Source organism: Colias croceus, chromosome 21, assembly GCF_905220415.1.
Source record: "Colias croceus chromosome 21, ilColCroc2.1".
Classification (NCBI taxonomy): Eukaryota; Metazoa; Arthropoda; class Insecta; order Lepidoptera; family Pieridae; genus Colias; species Colias croceus.
The window spans coordinates 131,564-147,441 of record NC_059557.1 but is presented as its reverse complement, the minus strand read 5'-3'; the positions used below and the strand labels follow the sequence as shown (position 1 = coordinate 147,441).

The following is a 15,878-nucleotide window of genomic DNA, read 5'->3' as shown; positions in this document are numbered from 1 at the left end:
ATTCAAATTATTGGGTGTACATTATTTGTCAGTCTATTAATAAAAATAGCCATTATTTACCACAATATATACCTATTTAAAATTGTATGGTACCTAGGTACAATAAAAAGTGAACGTAAAGTAACTAAAGTACCTAATCTGTAGTACAGGTCGTCTGGTGGTATATATTTTTTTTTTTATGGTATAGGACAGCAAACGAGCAGACGCGTCGCCTGGTGTTAAGCGATACATGCCGCCCATAAGCGTCCACTCCACTGGGAAGTGGATGTGTTGCTGTCCTCAAAGGGATTTTGAAGGAGTTAGGTAGAAGGGGCGAGGATGGGAAGGAGAAGGGATGTGGGCCTCCGAATTAATTTAGCGACATTACAAGGATATTAAACGATATTAAGCTCATACTATGTAAGAGTTATAATAAACTCAGCTTACGACTATGCTGACCATTAAACTAACATATTTGTCCAAGAATTAAGTACAGCTTTAAAATTATTTTCAAAATTCGCGGCACTACAACTTTCGTATGAAGTCAATGACAACGAAGTACATACGCTACAGTCTCCGATTGGTCGCTCGTAAATAAGTCTGAAGTCAATGGGCATAGTTGACTGTCATAGAGTAATATAATATATACTGTTGACTGTTGACGTGACAGTCGTGAGTCGGTACGAGACTCGAGAGATTCATAACTATTATTTAAATATAAACCGATGATAAAAAAGTAAATAAATAGGTGATAGGTTTGTTACGATTAGAGCACATTAGAGCGATAGTCTGTGTTCACACCACAGAACAAATATACTCTAGGTTCACACTGCAGAGAGACAGCGCGACAACCGGCCGACTGCGAAAAAGGTTAGTGACCTCTTTTAAAGGTTAATCACTTGCTAAATAAAATACATTCAAAAATCCAAATACTTTTGTACATAAAGAAATCCTAAAATGTTTTATATTATGTTTATATTTATTTATTATACAGAAGTAGATGTAAGTATACCGAACAATGAGTTAACTAGGTACCTAGCTACTTAAATAATTATTTTAATAAAGCTTCATGAAAAATAAAATATTAACCAGTTTTCTAAACACTCAGTTTAAAAAATATATTGTAATCTTTAGTGTGTCTCATTAATAGATTAACCCTTAATTACTCGCGTCCATATAGTTACACTTACGCTCGCGTGGGGTATATTTAACCCCAATTTTAAAGGTACAATAAAACATATTTTTAATGACATACTTTTATTTTTATTATAAAAAATAGAAAGAGACAACATTGTTCTAAATTATTAACTATCTATAATCAATATAAATGTAATAAACTTTTAAAGGTGAAACTTTAAATTTAGGAAGTTTTTAATCAATACATTTATCACATATCATAGTGGAATGGTCGTGACAAACTTGCTGGTGACATTTGGCACACATAAATCTTATTTTTTTATCCTTTGACCTTGGACAGATATGGCACCTTTTATAAGTTGTCGATGGACCACCTCTGGAAGTGGGGCTAGGATCCCGAACTTGAGCATTTTTTTGCCGTTTTTGTATGGCCCTAGGCAGTGTGGTAAATATAACCATAGGCCATATTTTGTACGTATTTTGCCGACGTTATAGCTAACACACATTTGGTTGAGTTGTGGTCACTCTGGATCACGTCCTCGTCTACCTCATCTTCATCGGGACTATCTATGATGCTTTCTACGTCGTCTTCCAAACGCTTAACAATCTGGTAGTCAGAAAGACGCTTAATTGCTATTTTAGGCGTTCTAACCTAGAACAAATAAACAAAAAACAAAGATAAGTAAAAAACGAACTATTTAGTATATGTACTGCACATTATAAAATAAAAATACACATACTCACTCGTCCAAATAAAGTTGCACGAATACTCGCGTGGGGCAATATATACCCCAGACGCGATCTCCTGACACAATCACACGACATGGAGCGGCGCTCGCGACTGATTCGCGGCGGGGAAGGTATTTAGGCAGCTACTAAGAACGGCACGCAGGTAGCTTTAAAAATGGCGGAGATACGACGCTTCAAATACGCCGTGGGGTCAGATATACCCCACGCGAGTAATTAAGGGTTAAAATAGATTTTAATATGATTTTCATCTGTTTTAACAAATAAATGAATGAAAATAAATAAAAACAATTAACTACTAGCACTACCACCTAGTAACTAACACAGAGCAAGTAATCCATACAAATATTATAAATGCGAAAGTAACTGTCTGTCTGTCTGTTATTCAATCACGCCTAAAGTACTGAACCAATTTTCATGAAATTTGGTATGGAGATATTTTGATATCCGAGAAAGGACATAGGTAGGCTACTTTTTATCCCGGGAAAATGACGCAATCCCGGAAATCCCACGGGAACAGGAACTGTGCGGTTTTTCTATGACTGCGCAGGCGAAGCCGCGGGCGAAAACCTAGTATAATATAATTTCAAATGTGTAAGGATTAGGATTATTACAAGTAATTACTATAATGTGAAAGCTCATTTTTTTTTAATAGCAAAATAACAAGTAATACCTACATCCTTCTCCAAACTATCTTTACATAAAATCTTATCAAAACTGGTCCAACGATTTAGCTCTTAGCATTGAAAGCTTAAAAAGCAAAGTATAAACAAACAACGAACTTCTAATATAAAAATTGATAGTTTTGATGAAAACTCATGTAGCATTTTTTGATCTTTTGTAATTGGTAGGTACATAGTTATACAGTATACCTACTTACCTAATTGATAATTATAACTTCGTTTGCATTAACTACTACATAAAACCCTAACTATCATTTCACCCGTGTAATCTAAAATTTAACAAATACATCTTCTTCGAGAACTTTGCTGTCCATAGGTGAAAACATTATGAAAATCGGTGCAGCAGTTTTTGAGGTTTATATCGTGAACAGACAGACAGACATTTGTTTTTATATTTTATCGAATGAAATCACATTTTATTAGCCTAAAGGGGATCGAGGAAAAAAGCACAGAGAATTAAAAAATGCCTACACGGTATACACAGCGCAGCAAAGGAGGCTCTATGCCTCCTTTCCTATAAGTAGAACCGCAAACACTTAATTACAAGCAATCAATTATTGTTACCTACTTCTATAAAAAAATTGCTTCATTAATAAAATACTTTTAGATCAAATATTATCTTCATTTTATTGTTGTTAGTTTATTTATATGTAGGTCAACGACTTGTTTATCTCCCCACTCAGCGAGTCGATTGCACTTCGCGAGCCGCGGCTCGCGATCGACCGCGCCGGTCACTCGCACTGATTATCCACCACGACCACAACATAAATAATGCCACCCTCTGCTAATCTTAAAGTTTAAACAATATTCAAATATAACATCACTAATCAATTTTTATTTTACAATCAGTTACTAAAGTAGTTAACTACCAGAGTCAAGGTTTCTTATCATTTACTAGAGCGAAGCGGTCTTTGTATGTTTTATCCATGCAAACAGTGAAATAATACCATTTAAAATTATTGTCTTCAGATTTTTAGAGTTCAATGACCCGTGACCTATCAGAATCGACTTATTGTTGTTTCACGCACGAACTGAAGGTTAGGGAAGGTCGACCTTGGAATAATAGGAAATTAACAATGACCGGGCTGGGTGTGTGTTTCATTCGAACGCGTGCATAAGAACCACCCTTATAATTCAAGGAATATTTTAAAAAAAATTAACGAAATCGATTCAGCCGTTCTAGAGTTATGCGCTTACCAACACATTTTGCGATTAATTTTTATATTATAGATTGCAGCTATTATTTTGCCTGTAAATATACAGGAATTTTATATTAATCGTAAACGTGAAGCTTTACTATTTTAAGTTTTATGTTAACTCTAAGTTTGATTCAAGAATTAAACTTCGAGTTAACTTAAAACTTTATTACATATACACTTAGATAAAGACCCATTGAACAATAAATTCATCACCTTATTTCTCGTATACATACATACCTACTACTACTTACATATAATTAATAAAACCTATAATATTTTAATTTTTACAGGAGAAATACATTATCACGTAGTTATGTTATGTACGCGCCTATACTTTATGGTTATTATACATTTCAAGAATTATTTAAATTCATAGCCAATTTTACATTTTTCAGGAAGTTCCAGGCCGACCACTCTAGCACAAATAGCGTAAAAGCACATCAGTCATGCGTCTGATAATCCTGGACGACGCGGCGACGGTGGCGGACTGGGCGGCGCGGCTCGTGCTGCAGCGCATCAAGGAGTTCGCGCCGGGCCCGGGCCGCCGCTTCGTGCTGGGCCTGCCCACGGGCGGCACGCCGCTCGGCATGTACCGCCGGCTCATCGACTTCCACCGCGAGGGCAAGGTCTCCTTCAAGTACGTCACTACGTTCAACATGGATGAGTATGTCGGTACGTATACTTATCGCTCCTCTTCTAATTTCTTGAACATAAACATACTTTAGGTCCTATGATTTCATATAACTTTATAAAATAAAGTTTTTAAAATTAGATAATACCTAATTGATAGTTTAAAAACTTGTAAGGGAATTTTAATTAAATTGAGCCGACTATCAACAATTGTTTTTAAGCTAATAACTACAACATTATGATACAATGCAACTCAGTTTTATTTTTAAAACAACGTCTAGTAATGAGTAATTATACCATCTTCATGAAACTACAATATCTAACCTAAGACAGCTAAAGCTACTGATGAAGAAATTAATAATTTGTGCACAATTTCAGGGCTTCCCCGCGACCACCCCGAGTCGTACCACTACTACATGTGGAACGAGTTCTTCAAGCACATCGACATCGACCCGGCGCACGCGCACGTGCTCGACGGCAACGCGCCCGACCTCGTCGCCGAGTGCCAGCGCTTCGAGAGCCTTATCAAGGAGGCTGGGGGCGTACATCTGTTTATCGGAGGTATTGTTATAGCATAAAATTTGTAGAATATTCGCTAATACGTCATACGTCTGTAATTTTCTTCATTAAAACGAGAATTACTTTGTCGAAGTCCGAAGATCATACTTTAGTAACACATAGATTAGCTAAACATAACAAAGTTTAATCATAGTACGGCAAATTGAGTGCCTAATTCCTAGCCCAGTTTCTTTCATTTAAGTTTAAATATCATATCGTAATCAATAATATTAATGCATGCAAAGCATGAGTAATAAATAGATATGTTTTCGCTTTACAGGCATCGGCCCCGACGGTCACATCGCGTTCAACGAGCCGGGCTCATCCCTCGTGTCGCGCACGCGCGTCAAGACGCTGGCGGCCGACACGCTCGAGGCCAACAAGCGCTTCTTCGACAACGACATCGACAAGGTGCCCAAGCAGGCGCTCACCGTCGGCGTCGGCACCGTCATGGACGCCAAGGAGGTAGGTCCATGAGATACTGCGACACTATGTGAATAGGACATGGCCATTGAAAGACAAATATGGTATATGGACAAATATGGTCTCCTCTGTAAATCAGTGCAGCAATACATTTTAAATAATGGTTGCTGCTTTGCTGACGGGGAGTCCTTTTTGCCTCCATTGCTATCTTTTTTTTTTCTCTGTTTTGTGTATTAATTACTAAGAGTTACATGGTGGCAAATAAAACTATTTCTATTTCTAAATAAGAAAATTTAAAATATAGAACAATAAACTAATTCAGTTTAGTCCATTGTCGACGGTAGTTTCTTAAAATAACTTTCATTACACTGGGTTGACTTGAGAATTCAGAAATACATAATATATGGCACATTAAGTCACCTCCCCAAATGTCTATAAAATGTTCGTGTGTGGTGTCAGGTGATGATCCTGATCACGGGCGTGCACAAGGCGCTGGCGCTGTCGAAGGCGATCGAGGAGGGCGTGAACCACATGTGGACCGTGTCCGCCTTCCAGCAGCACCCGCAGGCGCTCTTCGTGTGCGACGAGCCCGCCACCAGCGAGCTGCGCGTCAAGACTGTCAAGTACTTCAAGGTGAGCCGCATTCTATTAATATAGTGACAGGTTTCTGGGAAACCTAAATCTAGGTTTTTTTGCTTGCAAAATGGAATGTTTTTAATTTATTTTAGTAAATTTTTAAGTGTTATACTTATAAGTCCTTCCTATATATGAGTTATTCGTAACAAAAATGGATATAGAAAGTATGATAATGATTGATAAGCTCGATAGAGATAGTATAAAGTAACTTAATCTAGTTTGATATATTTTGTATGCCTGGCAATAACTCGGTGGCTGGAGAGGAATGCATGGGGCACACTCACACCTCTTCACGCTTGGACATTTTGTTAATTGCACCCGTTTGCATGTAAAATGAAAATGTAAATGGCGAGTGCAGTGGTGTGACTGTGATTGTGTGTGTGGCGCAGGCGCTGAGCGACGAGCACCTCAAGCTGATCGACGGCGCGCCCGTGTCCGTGCAGCGCGTCATGCACTGACGGCGGCCGGCGCCCGACTGCCGCAGTCCGCACTCCGCACTCCACCACCTGCTGCAGCCAATACTGATGCGCACTGCCTTTTCTACACACATTCCAAATTTCAGAAATCACAATATAATCTGTTTTAAATGATACTTTAATTGTAGCTAAGTAATTAAGAATACTATTGGTGCTCTCGTATCTGATATATTATACATTTAAAAATGTACTTAGCTTATATAGAATGAATAAAAAAAATCGTTACTGAATAGCATAAAACATAATAATATATTAGCTATAAAGTTGATTTTATTGTTAAAAATTCAGAAATCTCTATGTAAAATGGGTGTTACAGAGTCTGATGGGAGAGCACAATAAGCTGATAGAGGGCACGCGGTGATGGCCCCGCGTGCACCAGCAGTTACCTTCGTGTCTCTCATAGTGAAAATGCTCAATGTATTGCTCGTATATTATGACTATATATTAAGGATAACATAAATTTACTTATAATGGTTTCCGTGATTTTTTTATGAATAAAAAATATTTTTATAGTATTGTTGTTGTTTCAATATTCCTCCTACCTCGTGTAATACACAAACCTACCTATTGAATACAAATAACAAAACTACATATTTTTAAAACATATTGCTAAATGCTAGCCTTTGCAACAAAGAGTATAATGTATAAAAAAAAAATGTTGTGTGGTTTTATGAAACCACGGTAAAAGTGAAACCACAGAGTGAAACTTAGGCACAAAATTATCGTATTTGTACGATAATTATCGTACGGTTCGACCGTCACGCGACATGCGCTACACAGAGCAAAAAGTTTGAGACGATGTAATAAAAGTTTCACTTTAATAGGGCACTTTGGAAGCATATTGCATATGCATATTACTACTACTGCTCGACAAAACTTTATCAATCTAAGTAAAAGAAGTGACTCAAATGGATTAGCTTTTGACTTTTGTCAAGATATTTTCAAACATTACATTCGAACACAATCTACTCGAGTGGAAATTTTTTTACATCTACGCTATACCTATACATATTGTAAGCCTATATCGTAAATTCGCGTCCCGTCCGCGAATTTACAAAGGTATAGGTATCTATAATTGATTGAAATCGCGTAGACTTTGTTAGATAAATTCATTCTAACTGTAGCAACAAATGCTATTCAATTTGTTACCAATATTAATCTAATATGGCGGTAAGACTCTACTCCACTAGGTTCTGTTCGTACCTATGTAATGTTTGAAAATATCTCGACAAAAGCTATTCAATTTGAGTCACTTTTTTAATGAGATAGATTAGGTTTTGTCGAGTAATATGCATAATGGTCCAAGAGCCCGGGCCGCCAGACGTTACTTATTTTCTGAGTAACGAAAAGTATCGTACAGAGTAGTGTTAGGGTATACTATGAAGGTATGCATACCTGCTAGCTTGGGCCGACGTCCAATTCATAGATACCAGGTGCTAAAGGTACATAAAAATATTGGTCACATTTCTTAATAACGCAGCCCCCGGAATCACAGACACAATAGAAAATCTATTGTGTCGTGGCCCGATCGGGCCGCTCGGGGCTCAATGGGTTAAATTCTGAGAGCTGATTTTTATATATACATATTTTAAAAAATTGTATTAAAAATTAATATTGCTAGACAGTTTTCGTCGGCGGTAATTTCCGCCAGACGCTTTAAAGTCTTAAGTCTGCAAAAAAATAACGTAAGTTTACTAACAGTCAGAGTCTTGATTTTTCTATAATATGATATTTTAGAGACTACTTTAACACTATTTCTATGCAGCCAGACAAATTCTAGGGGCCAAATATCCCCCAGACATATTTAAAATCTCGTCATGAGTATTAAGGCGCACATAATTTTTTCGCGGTTTTATATCACAGTTTGTGTCTGGATCCTGTCAGGAGGCTATAAAGAGTGATCTAAGGTTATTGTTTTTTTTTTGGAATTTCCTTTCCACTTTATTACGAAAGCGAAGCCAACAGCCAGATTTTTAAGCTATTGCATAGCTTTTACCGCGGGGACCGAATCAAGAAATTCCTTAACGAAAAAAACCTCACGCTCCCCACTCCGACGGGCAGAGGTGTGGCTTGAAGGCATAGCATGCAATAGCGCAACCGCGGCAGTCCCCGAGTGCCACACGTCTTTTTTTTTAATATGGGAAGTGAGAGTTACATATTATAACATAAATAAATTAAAGACCGGAAATGCAAAAAAATCATTTATTTAATGTGTTACAAAGAATACATTGAATCAAATCAGCTCTGTGTGAACAATAAGTGTATGAACACTACACATATTATATACATAAAATAGCCTTAATTATAAAATAACATGTTCAACACCAATAAACACATCTAACTATAATTTTAGTGTTTACTTACTTAGTCTGAGTCTCTACTGTATTTGAATTTATTTTACCCACGGTTAATGATTGATTTTATTATAAAATTAGCTAAGCTGTGGCAATCAATTAGCTATTCAATTTAATAGCTTTCCCTTTTATCTAATAGAATAGATTGATTTTGATCCTTAATAATTATCTATGTACATGCCCCATCTTCTTTTACTTCAACTTTCTGTTACTTGGCAATGGGCTAGGTGAACTTGGCCCCAAATAAAAAAAAAACGCATTTGTGTTCATTTGAAAGATTTCGATATGTAGTAGTAGGTAGTGAAAATTATTTTGTTTGTAGTTGCGCCAAAAAAAAATTTAAAGGCACTATAAAATCTGTACCAAAAAAAATTTTTTTATATTGTTTCTAGTAGATGTACGTTTGTATGTTTTGTATTCTTTTTGTTTGATGTTGAACAGAAAAAATATATTTTAAGCAATTTTATTTTCTACATAAAACTAATTCCGAAGAGAATACGATTTTTACGATTTTTTACACATCGTTAAAAATGACTGTTAAATGGTCCTAGTATTGGAAAATATTCGTTTGTAGTTAGCCAACAAAAAAATCTCAATAGCTTCCAATTAGATTATTTAAATATTGGCTTGTTTAATGAAAGAAAAAATGCACTAGACAATAAACTACAAATGTTTATCGATAAGAAACAACGGGAAAAAATATTTTCTTCAATTTTGGGGGACAACTTTTTTTCAAAATCTTTCAAATGAACACAAAAAATGTAATTTTTTTAAAAGTCTGGTGCCAAGTTCACAATCTTGGCACTGATGTTTCTAATTTTTTTTCTTTAACTGATACCAGTTTATAGAGATGCTATTAATTGAATGGATAATTACTTAATTGACTTGGTAACTTTACCACATACTTCAGAACATATAGTTAAAGTATAATTAAAAAAAAATCAGATATTATAAACTTTTAAAGAATAGAAAAAATTATATCAGTAGCCAGAGCTATTGCAGGTCGCTCCAGTAAATCGGAAGACGCGGGTTCGAATCCAGCCTACTGATCGATTTTTTTTAAAACATTGGAATGATATAAAATTAAAATATCAAATTTAACTTAGATATTACAAAATAATCAGTTATTTACAGACAAAGGTCAACAATGTCTAGATTTTAACATAAAAAATTACAATCTAGTTATTCTATTTATGGATACAATGCAAAGTTAACATCTAACATATTTTGCACCCAATTCATTTACAACTTGTATCACACAACCAACATTGGCATAATACTAATTACTAGATATTTTTTACGGCAGTCTCTTATGCTATAACCTTTTGTACAGTTCCAACAGTTCACCCATCTCCCAGTGGAACGATTAACATTATCTTCATACATTTCCACCATCACAACACTTTTCACCTATCACTTCACTACTCCACTATCACAGTTCCTGGGGGCCAGTGACCGCGCGGCACATCCTGGCGAGCATAGCGGCGAGCTGCAGCGGCGAGCCGAGCCCGTCGGCCGCGCGCATGTGCGTGAGTCCCACCTCACGGATCAGCGCCAGCCGCACCTCCTCGCTCGCGTCCAGCGTCTTGCTCACGCGGAACGTGTTGCTCACTATGTCCTCCGCCGCGTAGCCCAGCTTCACCAGCTTCGCTATCACCTGTCGAGTGACACATTTGCATTAAGTCAAACATGTTTATGTATGGTGAAAGGAGGCACAACACAGATATGTATTCATAATATGTTAATTCTAACAAAAAAAAAAACTATTTTTAGTTTTAATTTAAAATTCATTTAGTGGCGTCCATAAATTACATGAGGTGTTTTAAGGGGGGAGAGGGCCGAGTCAAATTTCATCTAACCTAACGTTGGGTAAAAATTAAATAGAATTTCGTAAATAAAAGCATGAAGCAATTTTTTTTTTCTTTTTACAATGACAAATCAATGCGTTTACGGTTTACATAAGAAACCCACATTTTGAAAAATCTCACGTGACATTTGGTGAGGGTGTAATAAAATCTCACGACATCTCACCAGGGGAGGAAGGTCACAAAATTGAAAAACCTCACCTCACGTCATTAATTATGGATGCCCCCTTAGAGGTCCAAAATTATATAAAATGAAGAAAAAAATTACTAGTTATTTCATGAGAATCCTACTTTTATTAACAATGCATGTTCATAAGGATGGATATGTATAATACATATATATGTTTTTACTCTTTCACAAAAAACTACTGGACAAATTTGGATGAAACTTTACAATAGCAGGTTATACTGATGGATATCACAAATTATAGAAATACTAAAATAAATCCATTCATTGCACATTAAAATTACCTTATAAGCTCCATGTATGTCTCCTTTAATACAAGACTCCAGCATCCCCCTGACCAGCATGGGGTGGGGCTCATCACAAACTTTGAACACATTGTCAGGGCTGATGTGACCGAAGCCTTGTGCCGTGGACTGCAGGTTGTTAAGCGCGGAGCGCAGGTCACCCTGGGCTGTGAACACTACTGCATTCACTCCTTCTTCTGTATAAGACAAATCTTCCTTCTTGCACACTTCAATAACCTGTACAATACAAAATTTTAGTTGTGAAATAATATAATCATTTAATTAGCAAAGATTTATATTTATTCATACATTTACAATAACATAAACACAATATTTGTACATAAAGTTTTAACACCTCAAAACATGGTTTTTATCTATAATTTAATATTTATTTTTATGACAATAAATTGCTTTATAAAAGATAGTTATTTTCTATTCTTAAACATTTTCTTACATTAAATTAATTTTTTTAATTTAAGAAATAAAGTGCATGTGATGTGAGTATGTGACACAATTGTTTAAGTTAATTTTTAACTAGCTACTAATAATAGAGTTACAGAATTAACTGCTTAACAGATTCTGAAAAGATTCAAAACTTTATTCAACAAACAAATTCTCCAAAATCAGATCTAAAACGAACCTTAGCTAATATCTGTGCATCAGTGAGTCTAGAATATCTGAGCACAGCACAGCGGGACTGGATAGGCTCAATGATCTTCTCACTGTTGTTAGCCGCTAGAGCAAACCTTGTGGTGCTTGAGTACAGCTCCATAGTCCTGCGGAGAGCTTGCTGGGCTCCGTCCGTCATGCTGTCTGCTTCATCCAGGATAACAATCTTATGCCTGCCTGCCGGTAGTGTCACCTTAAAACAAGAAAAACATGTATTTAAGATATCATTGACTTTATGCTTATTAAACAAGATTTTTTACTTCATAACATACCTTTTGTTGCGCAAACATTTTAATTTTATTACGGACAACATCTATACCACGATCGTTTGAGGCATTGAGTTCCAAAACTGCATCTTTAAACGAGGAACCGAGAAGAGCTCGAGCCAAACACAAAATAGTGGTTGTTTTTCCGACACCCGGTGGGCCAGCGATTATGATGTTAGGTGCATTGCCAGCTTTGGCAAACACAGCTAATCGAGATACGGTATCTTCGTTTCCAACTATGTCAGTAAAAGTTTGTGGACGATACTTCTCTATCCACGGTAAATGTGCTGTCTTACTGGACGTCGTCGAAGGTTTGGGAGGCGCAGGTCCTGCTTCGTCCACTTCCATAATAGTAACATCATCATCACTCATTTTGCAATATATTTGATGAATAAACTTTTACTTAACTTATTTAATCGAGATTTCTCACAATTTCCTGCTGAAAGAATTCAAAAAGTTAAAAAACAGTTTATGACATTTATAATCCCGCGCCTGTTATATTTTGCTGTCAAGTGTCAACCACACTCCACAGTCCACACTAGGTCCACACAGATCCAATGACCACAGATCACAGATGACGAACTAAGGATGACGAATGACATTATTGATTATGAATTGACATATTTCTTTTTTAAGATTTTTTTTTTCGTCCCAGTAGCATTGGTATTGTGGTGGAATATTAAATGTGTTTTTTGTTTACGAAATAAGATAGGTGAAAAATAAATTTGTTATGATCTGTTATGATGTGAGGGCAAAAATGCGACCAAAAGACTCCCTTTCAAATTTGCAAAAAATGTACTTTTTGAGTTTGACGCATGACGTCATCCGTCATTGTATGTTGTAAACATGTTTAACGTTTCATTGTGTTGATTTATATTTTTTAATTATTTTAATGATAAACTATATTTCCATCTTTTAGTTTTATTCTATTCTATTGCAAGGATCAAATTCAAAGGTTAAGCTATATGACGAAGCTGAATATTATTCCTATACTACTTTTTTGATTGATGAATCATCACTCATAATATAAAATTAAATATTAACATTTAACTTTATTATCCATCATCAGGTACGACTTTTGATTAATATTTATGTCACCACAACCAAACAATTGAAAATAATCATATTCTTTAATACTACAAAAAGAACAAGCAGCTTACCTGGGCTTAGACATAAAAATTGACATTTTCATTTGAATGTATTAGAAGCAAGTAGAATGGAGTGGCTGTTCGGACACCGCATGACGCCCGAGGAGATGCTGCGCAAGAACCAGCGCGCGCTGAACAAGGCCATGCGCGACCTCGACCGCGAGCGCCTCAAGATGGAGCAGCAGGAGAAGAAGGTCATTGCTGACATCAAGAAACTGGCCAAGGATGGACAGATGGTATGTTGTACTAGCTGTTCAATAATTAACTGTTTCTTGTGGCACTTTCAGACAAAATAGGAACTTATTGAAGGAAAATTATACAATTAATGTTTATTGTGTTGTGCCTACTGGTGATAACTGTATGATGTACATAATCATATATAGATTAAGCAATTTCATTTACATTGTAAAAATATTGATGTCTTCTTTGTGTTTCTTGCACTACTATTTTGCATGGAATAATTCCTTCTTTTACTTTATTCTATTTTGTTGGTGTTTTCCTTTCATTCCAGTGAAAGTATTCAATCCAGTATCTACATCTAAAATGTATAAACCCAAACCACAAATTGCAGGATGCCGTAAAAATAATGGCCAAAGACCTGGTCCGCACGCGTCGCTACGTGCGCAAGTTCATGATAATGAAGGCCAACATCCAGGCGGTGTCGCTCAAGATCCAGACGCTCAAGTCGCAGAGCAGCATGGCGCAGGCGATGCGCGGCGTCACGCGCGCCATGGCCACCATGAACCGCCAACTCAATGTGCCGCAGATACAGAAGATATTGCAGGTTCGTCTTATCTTTCTTGTTCTTTGTTAGTTAAACAAATATTTAGGAAATATAAGAGTTAAGAGAATAGAATTGATAAATTGCGTTTACAAGTACAATAAATACTCATCAGTCAAATATTACTACTAATTCAATAAGATAAATGAAAATTTGTTTTGATTTTAGGAATTTGAGAAGCAATCAGAAATAATGGACATGAAAGAGGAGATGATGAATGACTCTATTGATGAAGCAATGGAGGCTGATGATGATGAAGAGGAAAGGTATATTGTGCTTCATTTTGTATCTTTATTATATCACCTTTATTACAAGTACCTTTTTTATTATTATCATATTAGTTATTTTCATTGACATTGTTGCGGGTCAGTATTAAAGCTGTAATATCAATTTATAAATTTACTTAAAATGGAAAGGAAATCAATAATACCTATTAAATATGTCGTCTCTTAACAAATTATCTTTTTCTACAGTGATGCTGTTGTATCTCAAATTCTGGATGAGTTGGGATTGCAGCTCAATGACACACTGTCAGGTCTGCCTCAAGCCACAGGATCTCTTGCTGTCTCAGGTAATATAAAAGAGAAAATAGTAAATAGACTAATATTTCACATTTGTCTAAAGAGATCGTCTATGATTGATAACTCAATGTAATTTCTTTGGTGAAGAAGTATAGTTAAAAAAAAAACATTTATTGAGTAACAATACATTGACATAAATATTATACAAACTCGACGATTGTCTCAACTAGCTATAAAACCTGTGCTAGAGACGACCGACGTCTTCCACATTAGACTTTGCCATTTAGTATTGTACTATGCCAATTTAAATTATTACATAATTATTGAGAAAATGTACATAGTTAAAAGTTAGTTATTTTCTAAACGACAGCTTTTCGATTGAGCGTGTACAATACGCCTCTTATAAACTGGTATTGTCAGTGGCATTGTGCGTTTTGATCCTTGTTATATTAAACACGCATTGTGTGTTGCAGCGAAAACGCCGGCGAGTCCGACGGCCGCGACGGCCAACGGCGCGCCGCTCAGCGACGCGGACGCCGAGCTGCAGGCGCGCCTCGACAACCTGCGCCGCGAGTGAGCCGCCCGCCGCCCGCTCCTACACACACATACATACGCGTACATATACACACGAGCCACACACACGCGGATGTTCCCCCTCCCCTCACATACATACACACGCGCAGACAAGGCACACAGGTACACAGGCGCTCTCCACCACATACACACACCTATTAGTCTTATAAACATATCTCTCGCAATCTATTGCCTGTTGAGTAAAAAATAATATGATAATCGAAAGGGAGCGTGCAACTATACATATTACATACTCACATTTTTTCCCTCACGCTGTGATTGTACGATCTGTTAAGATATGGAATATAATTATGCTTCGCGAATGCTTAATATCAAAGTAGAAATTGCTCAATCGAAAAGAACACCTCAATCTGTTGAGTGAAGTAAAATAACTATTTATGTCAAGAAACTTAAATCTGACAGTATCAATTTAAAATGAGTGAGATTGTGTCACAGAATACCACCTCATACTGTACAATAATAATTTTTATGATACGATTACAATAAACTAAGCTTTTACCCACGCTATTATGTAATGATATATTTAAACTGGCCACTGAGAACCTGCTGAAAGGACATGCAAGTGGCCATGTTGTTTTACTGAATTTTTCTGCGTTGAGCTTGTGTAATCTTACATTTGTAATATTATGTACGAATAATGATAAAAAATTATTACTTTGTTAAGTTTGTAAATACATATAAAATATATAACATTTTTAAGTATATTGGTTTTTATTTTCTTCCTTATCAATTAAAAGAAAA

The 15,878-nt window shown here is 36.2% G+C and overlaps 3 protein-coding genes across 7 annotated transcripts; 2 read left to right on the top strand and 1 right to left on the bottom strand.

Annotated features, from left to right (window-relative positions):
* The first annotated feature begins 796 nt into the window (after positions 1-796).
* LOC123701453 (glucosamine-6-phosphate isomerase) lies at positions 797-6,983 on the top strand. Of its 2 annotated transcripts, none has more exons than XM_045648940.1 (6): positions 797-849; positions 4,141-4,417; positions 4,754-4,936; positions 5,214-5,398; positions 5,816-5,989; positions 6,785-6,983. In XM_045648940.1, exons 2-6 carry the CDS (start codon positions 4,192-4,194, stop codon positions 6,827-6,829), a joined length of 813 nt encoding a protein of 270 aa, XP_045504896.1. In that variant the 5' UTR covers positions 797-849; positions 4,141-4,191; the 3' UTR covers positions 6,830-6,983. The 2 variants fall into 2 exon arrangements, with proteins under 2 accessions (XP_045504896.1, XP_045504895.1); XM_045648939.1 differs by having other exon boundaries at positions 6,382-6,983.
* Positions 6,984-8,656: 1,673 nt separating this feature from the next.
* LOC123701448 (replication factor C subunit 2) lies at positions 8,657-12,605 on the bottom strand. The gene is made up of 4 exons (XM_045648933.1): positions 12,100-12,605; positions 11,799-12,020; positions 11,159-11,395; positions 8,657-10,479 (listed from the first exon to the last, which is right to left on the bottom strand). The coding sequence occupies exons 1-4, from the start codon at positions 12,463-12,465 to the stop codon at positions 10,255-10,257; spliced, it is 1,050 nt and encodes a 349-aa protein (XP_045504889.1). The 5' UTR covers positions 12,466-12,605; the 3' UTR covers positions 8,657-10,254.
* A 304-nt stretch (positions 12,606-12,909) lies between these two features.
* On the top strand, positions 12,910-15,839 carry LOC123701457 (charged multivesicular body protein 2a). Of its 4 annotated transcripts, none has more exons than XM_045648946.1 (6): positions 12,910-13,048; positions 13,299-13,477; positions 13,813-14,025; positions 14,191-14,288; positions 14,496-14,593; positions 15,017-15,839. In XM_045648946.1, exons 2-6 carry the CDS (start codon positions 13,310-13,312, stop codon positions 15,118-15,120), a joined length of 681 nt encoding a protein of 226 aa, XP_045504902.1. In that variant the 5' UTR covers positions 12,910-13,048; positions 13,299-13,309; the 3' UTR covers positions 15,121-15,839. The 4 variants fall into 4 exon arrangements, with proteins under 4 accessions (XP_045504902.1, XP_045504903.1, XP_045504900.1 ...); XM_045648947.1 differs by having other exon boundaries at positions 12,916-13,048; positions 13,302-13,477; XM_045648944.1 differs by having other exon boundaries at positions 12,916-13,162; positions 13,302-13,477.
* Positions 15,840-15,878: the final 39 nt, after the last annotated feature.

What these genes read in the sequence shown, in the direction of transcription:
- LOC123701453 (XM_045648939.1), top strand. Translation starts at nt 4,192, where the DNA reads ATGCGTCTGATAATCCTGGACGACGCGGCGACGGTGGCGGACTGGGCG. An exon ending in CCGTCATGGACGCCAAGGAG is followed by an intron (nt 5,399 to 5,815) that starts GTAGGTCCATGA and finishes GTGTGGTGTCAG; the next exon opens with GTGATGATCCTGATCACGGG. An exon ending in AGACTGTCAAGTACTTCAAG is followed by an intron (nt 5,990 to 6,381) that starts GTGAGCCGCATT and finishes TGTGTGGCGCAG; the next exon opens with GCGCTGAGCGACGAGCACCT.
- LOC123701448 (XM_045648933.1), bottom strand. Translation starts at nt 12,465, where the DNA reads ATGAGTGATGATGATGTTACTATTATGGAAGTGGACGAAGCAGGACCT. An exon ending in AAATGTTTGCGCAACAAAAG is followed by an intron (nt 12,021 to 12,099) that starts GTATGTTATGAA and finishes TCTTGTTTTAAG; the next exon opens with GTGACACTACCGGCAGGCAG. An exon ending in ACATACATGGAGCTTATAAG is followed by an intron (nt 10,480 to 11,158) that starts GTAATTTTAATG and finishes GTCACTCGACAG; the next exon opens with GTGATAGCGAAGCTGGTGAA.
- LOC123701457 (XM_045648946.1), top strand. Translation starts at nt 13,310, where the DNA reads ATGGAGTGGCTGTTCGGACACCGCATGACGCCCGAGGAGATGCTGCGC. An exon ending in GATGATGATGAAGAGGAAAG is followed by an intron (nt 14,289 to 14,495) that starts GTATATTGTGCT and finishes CTTTTTCTACAG; the next exon opens with TGATGCTGTTGTATCTCAAA. An exon ending in AGGATCTCTTGCTGTCTCAG is followed by an intron (nt 14,594 to 15,016) that starts GTAATATAAAAG and finishes TGTGTGTTGCAG; the next exon opens with CGAAAACGCCGGCGAGTCCG.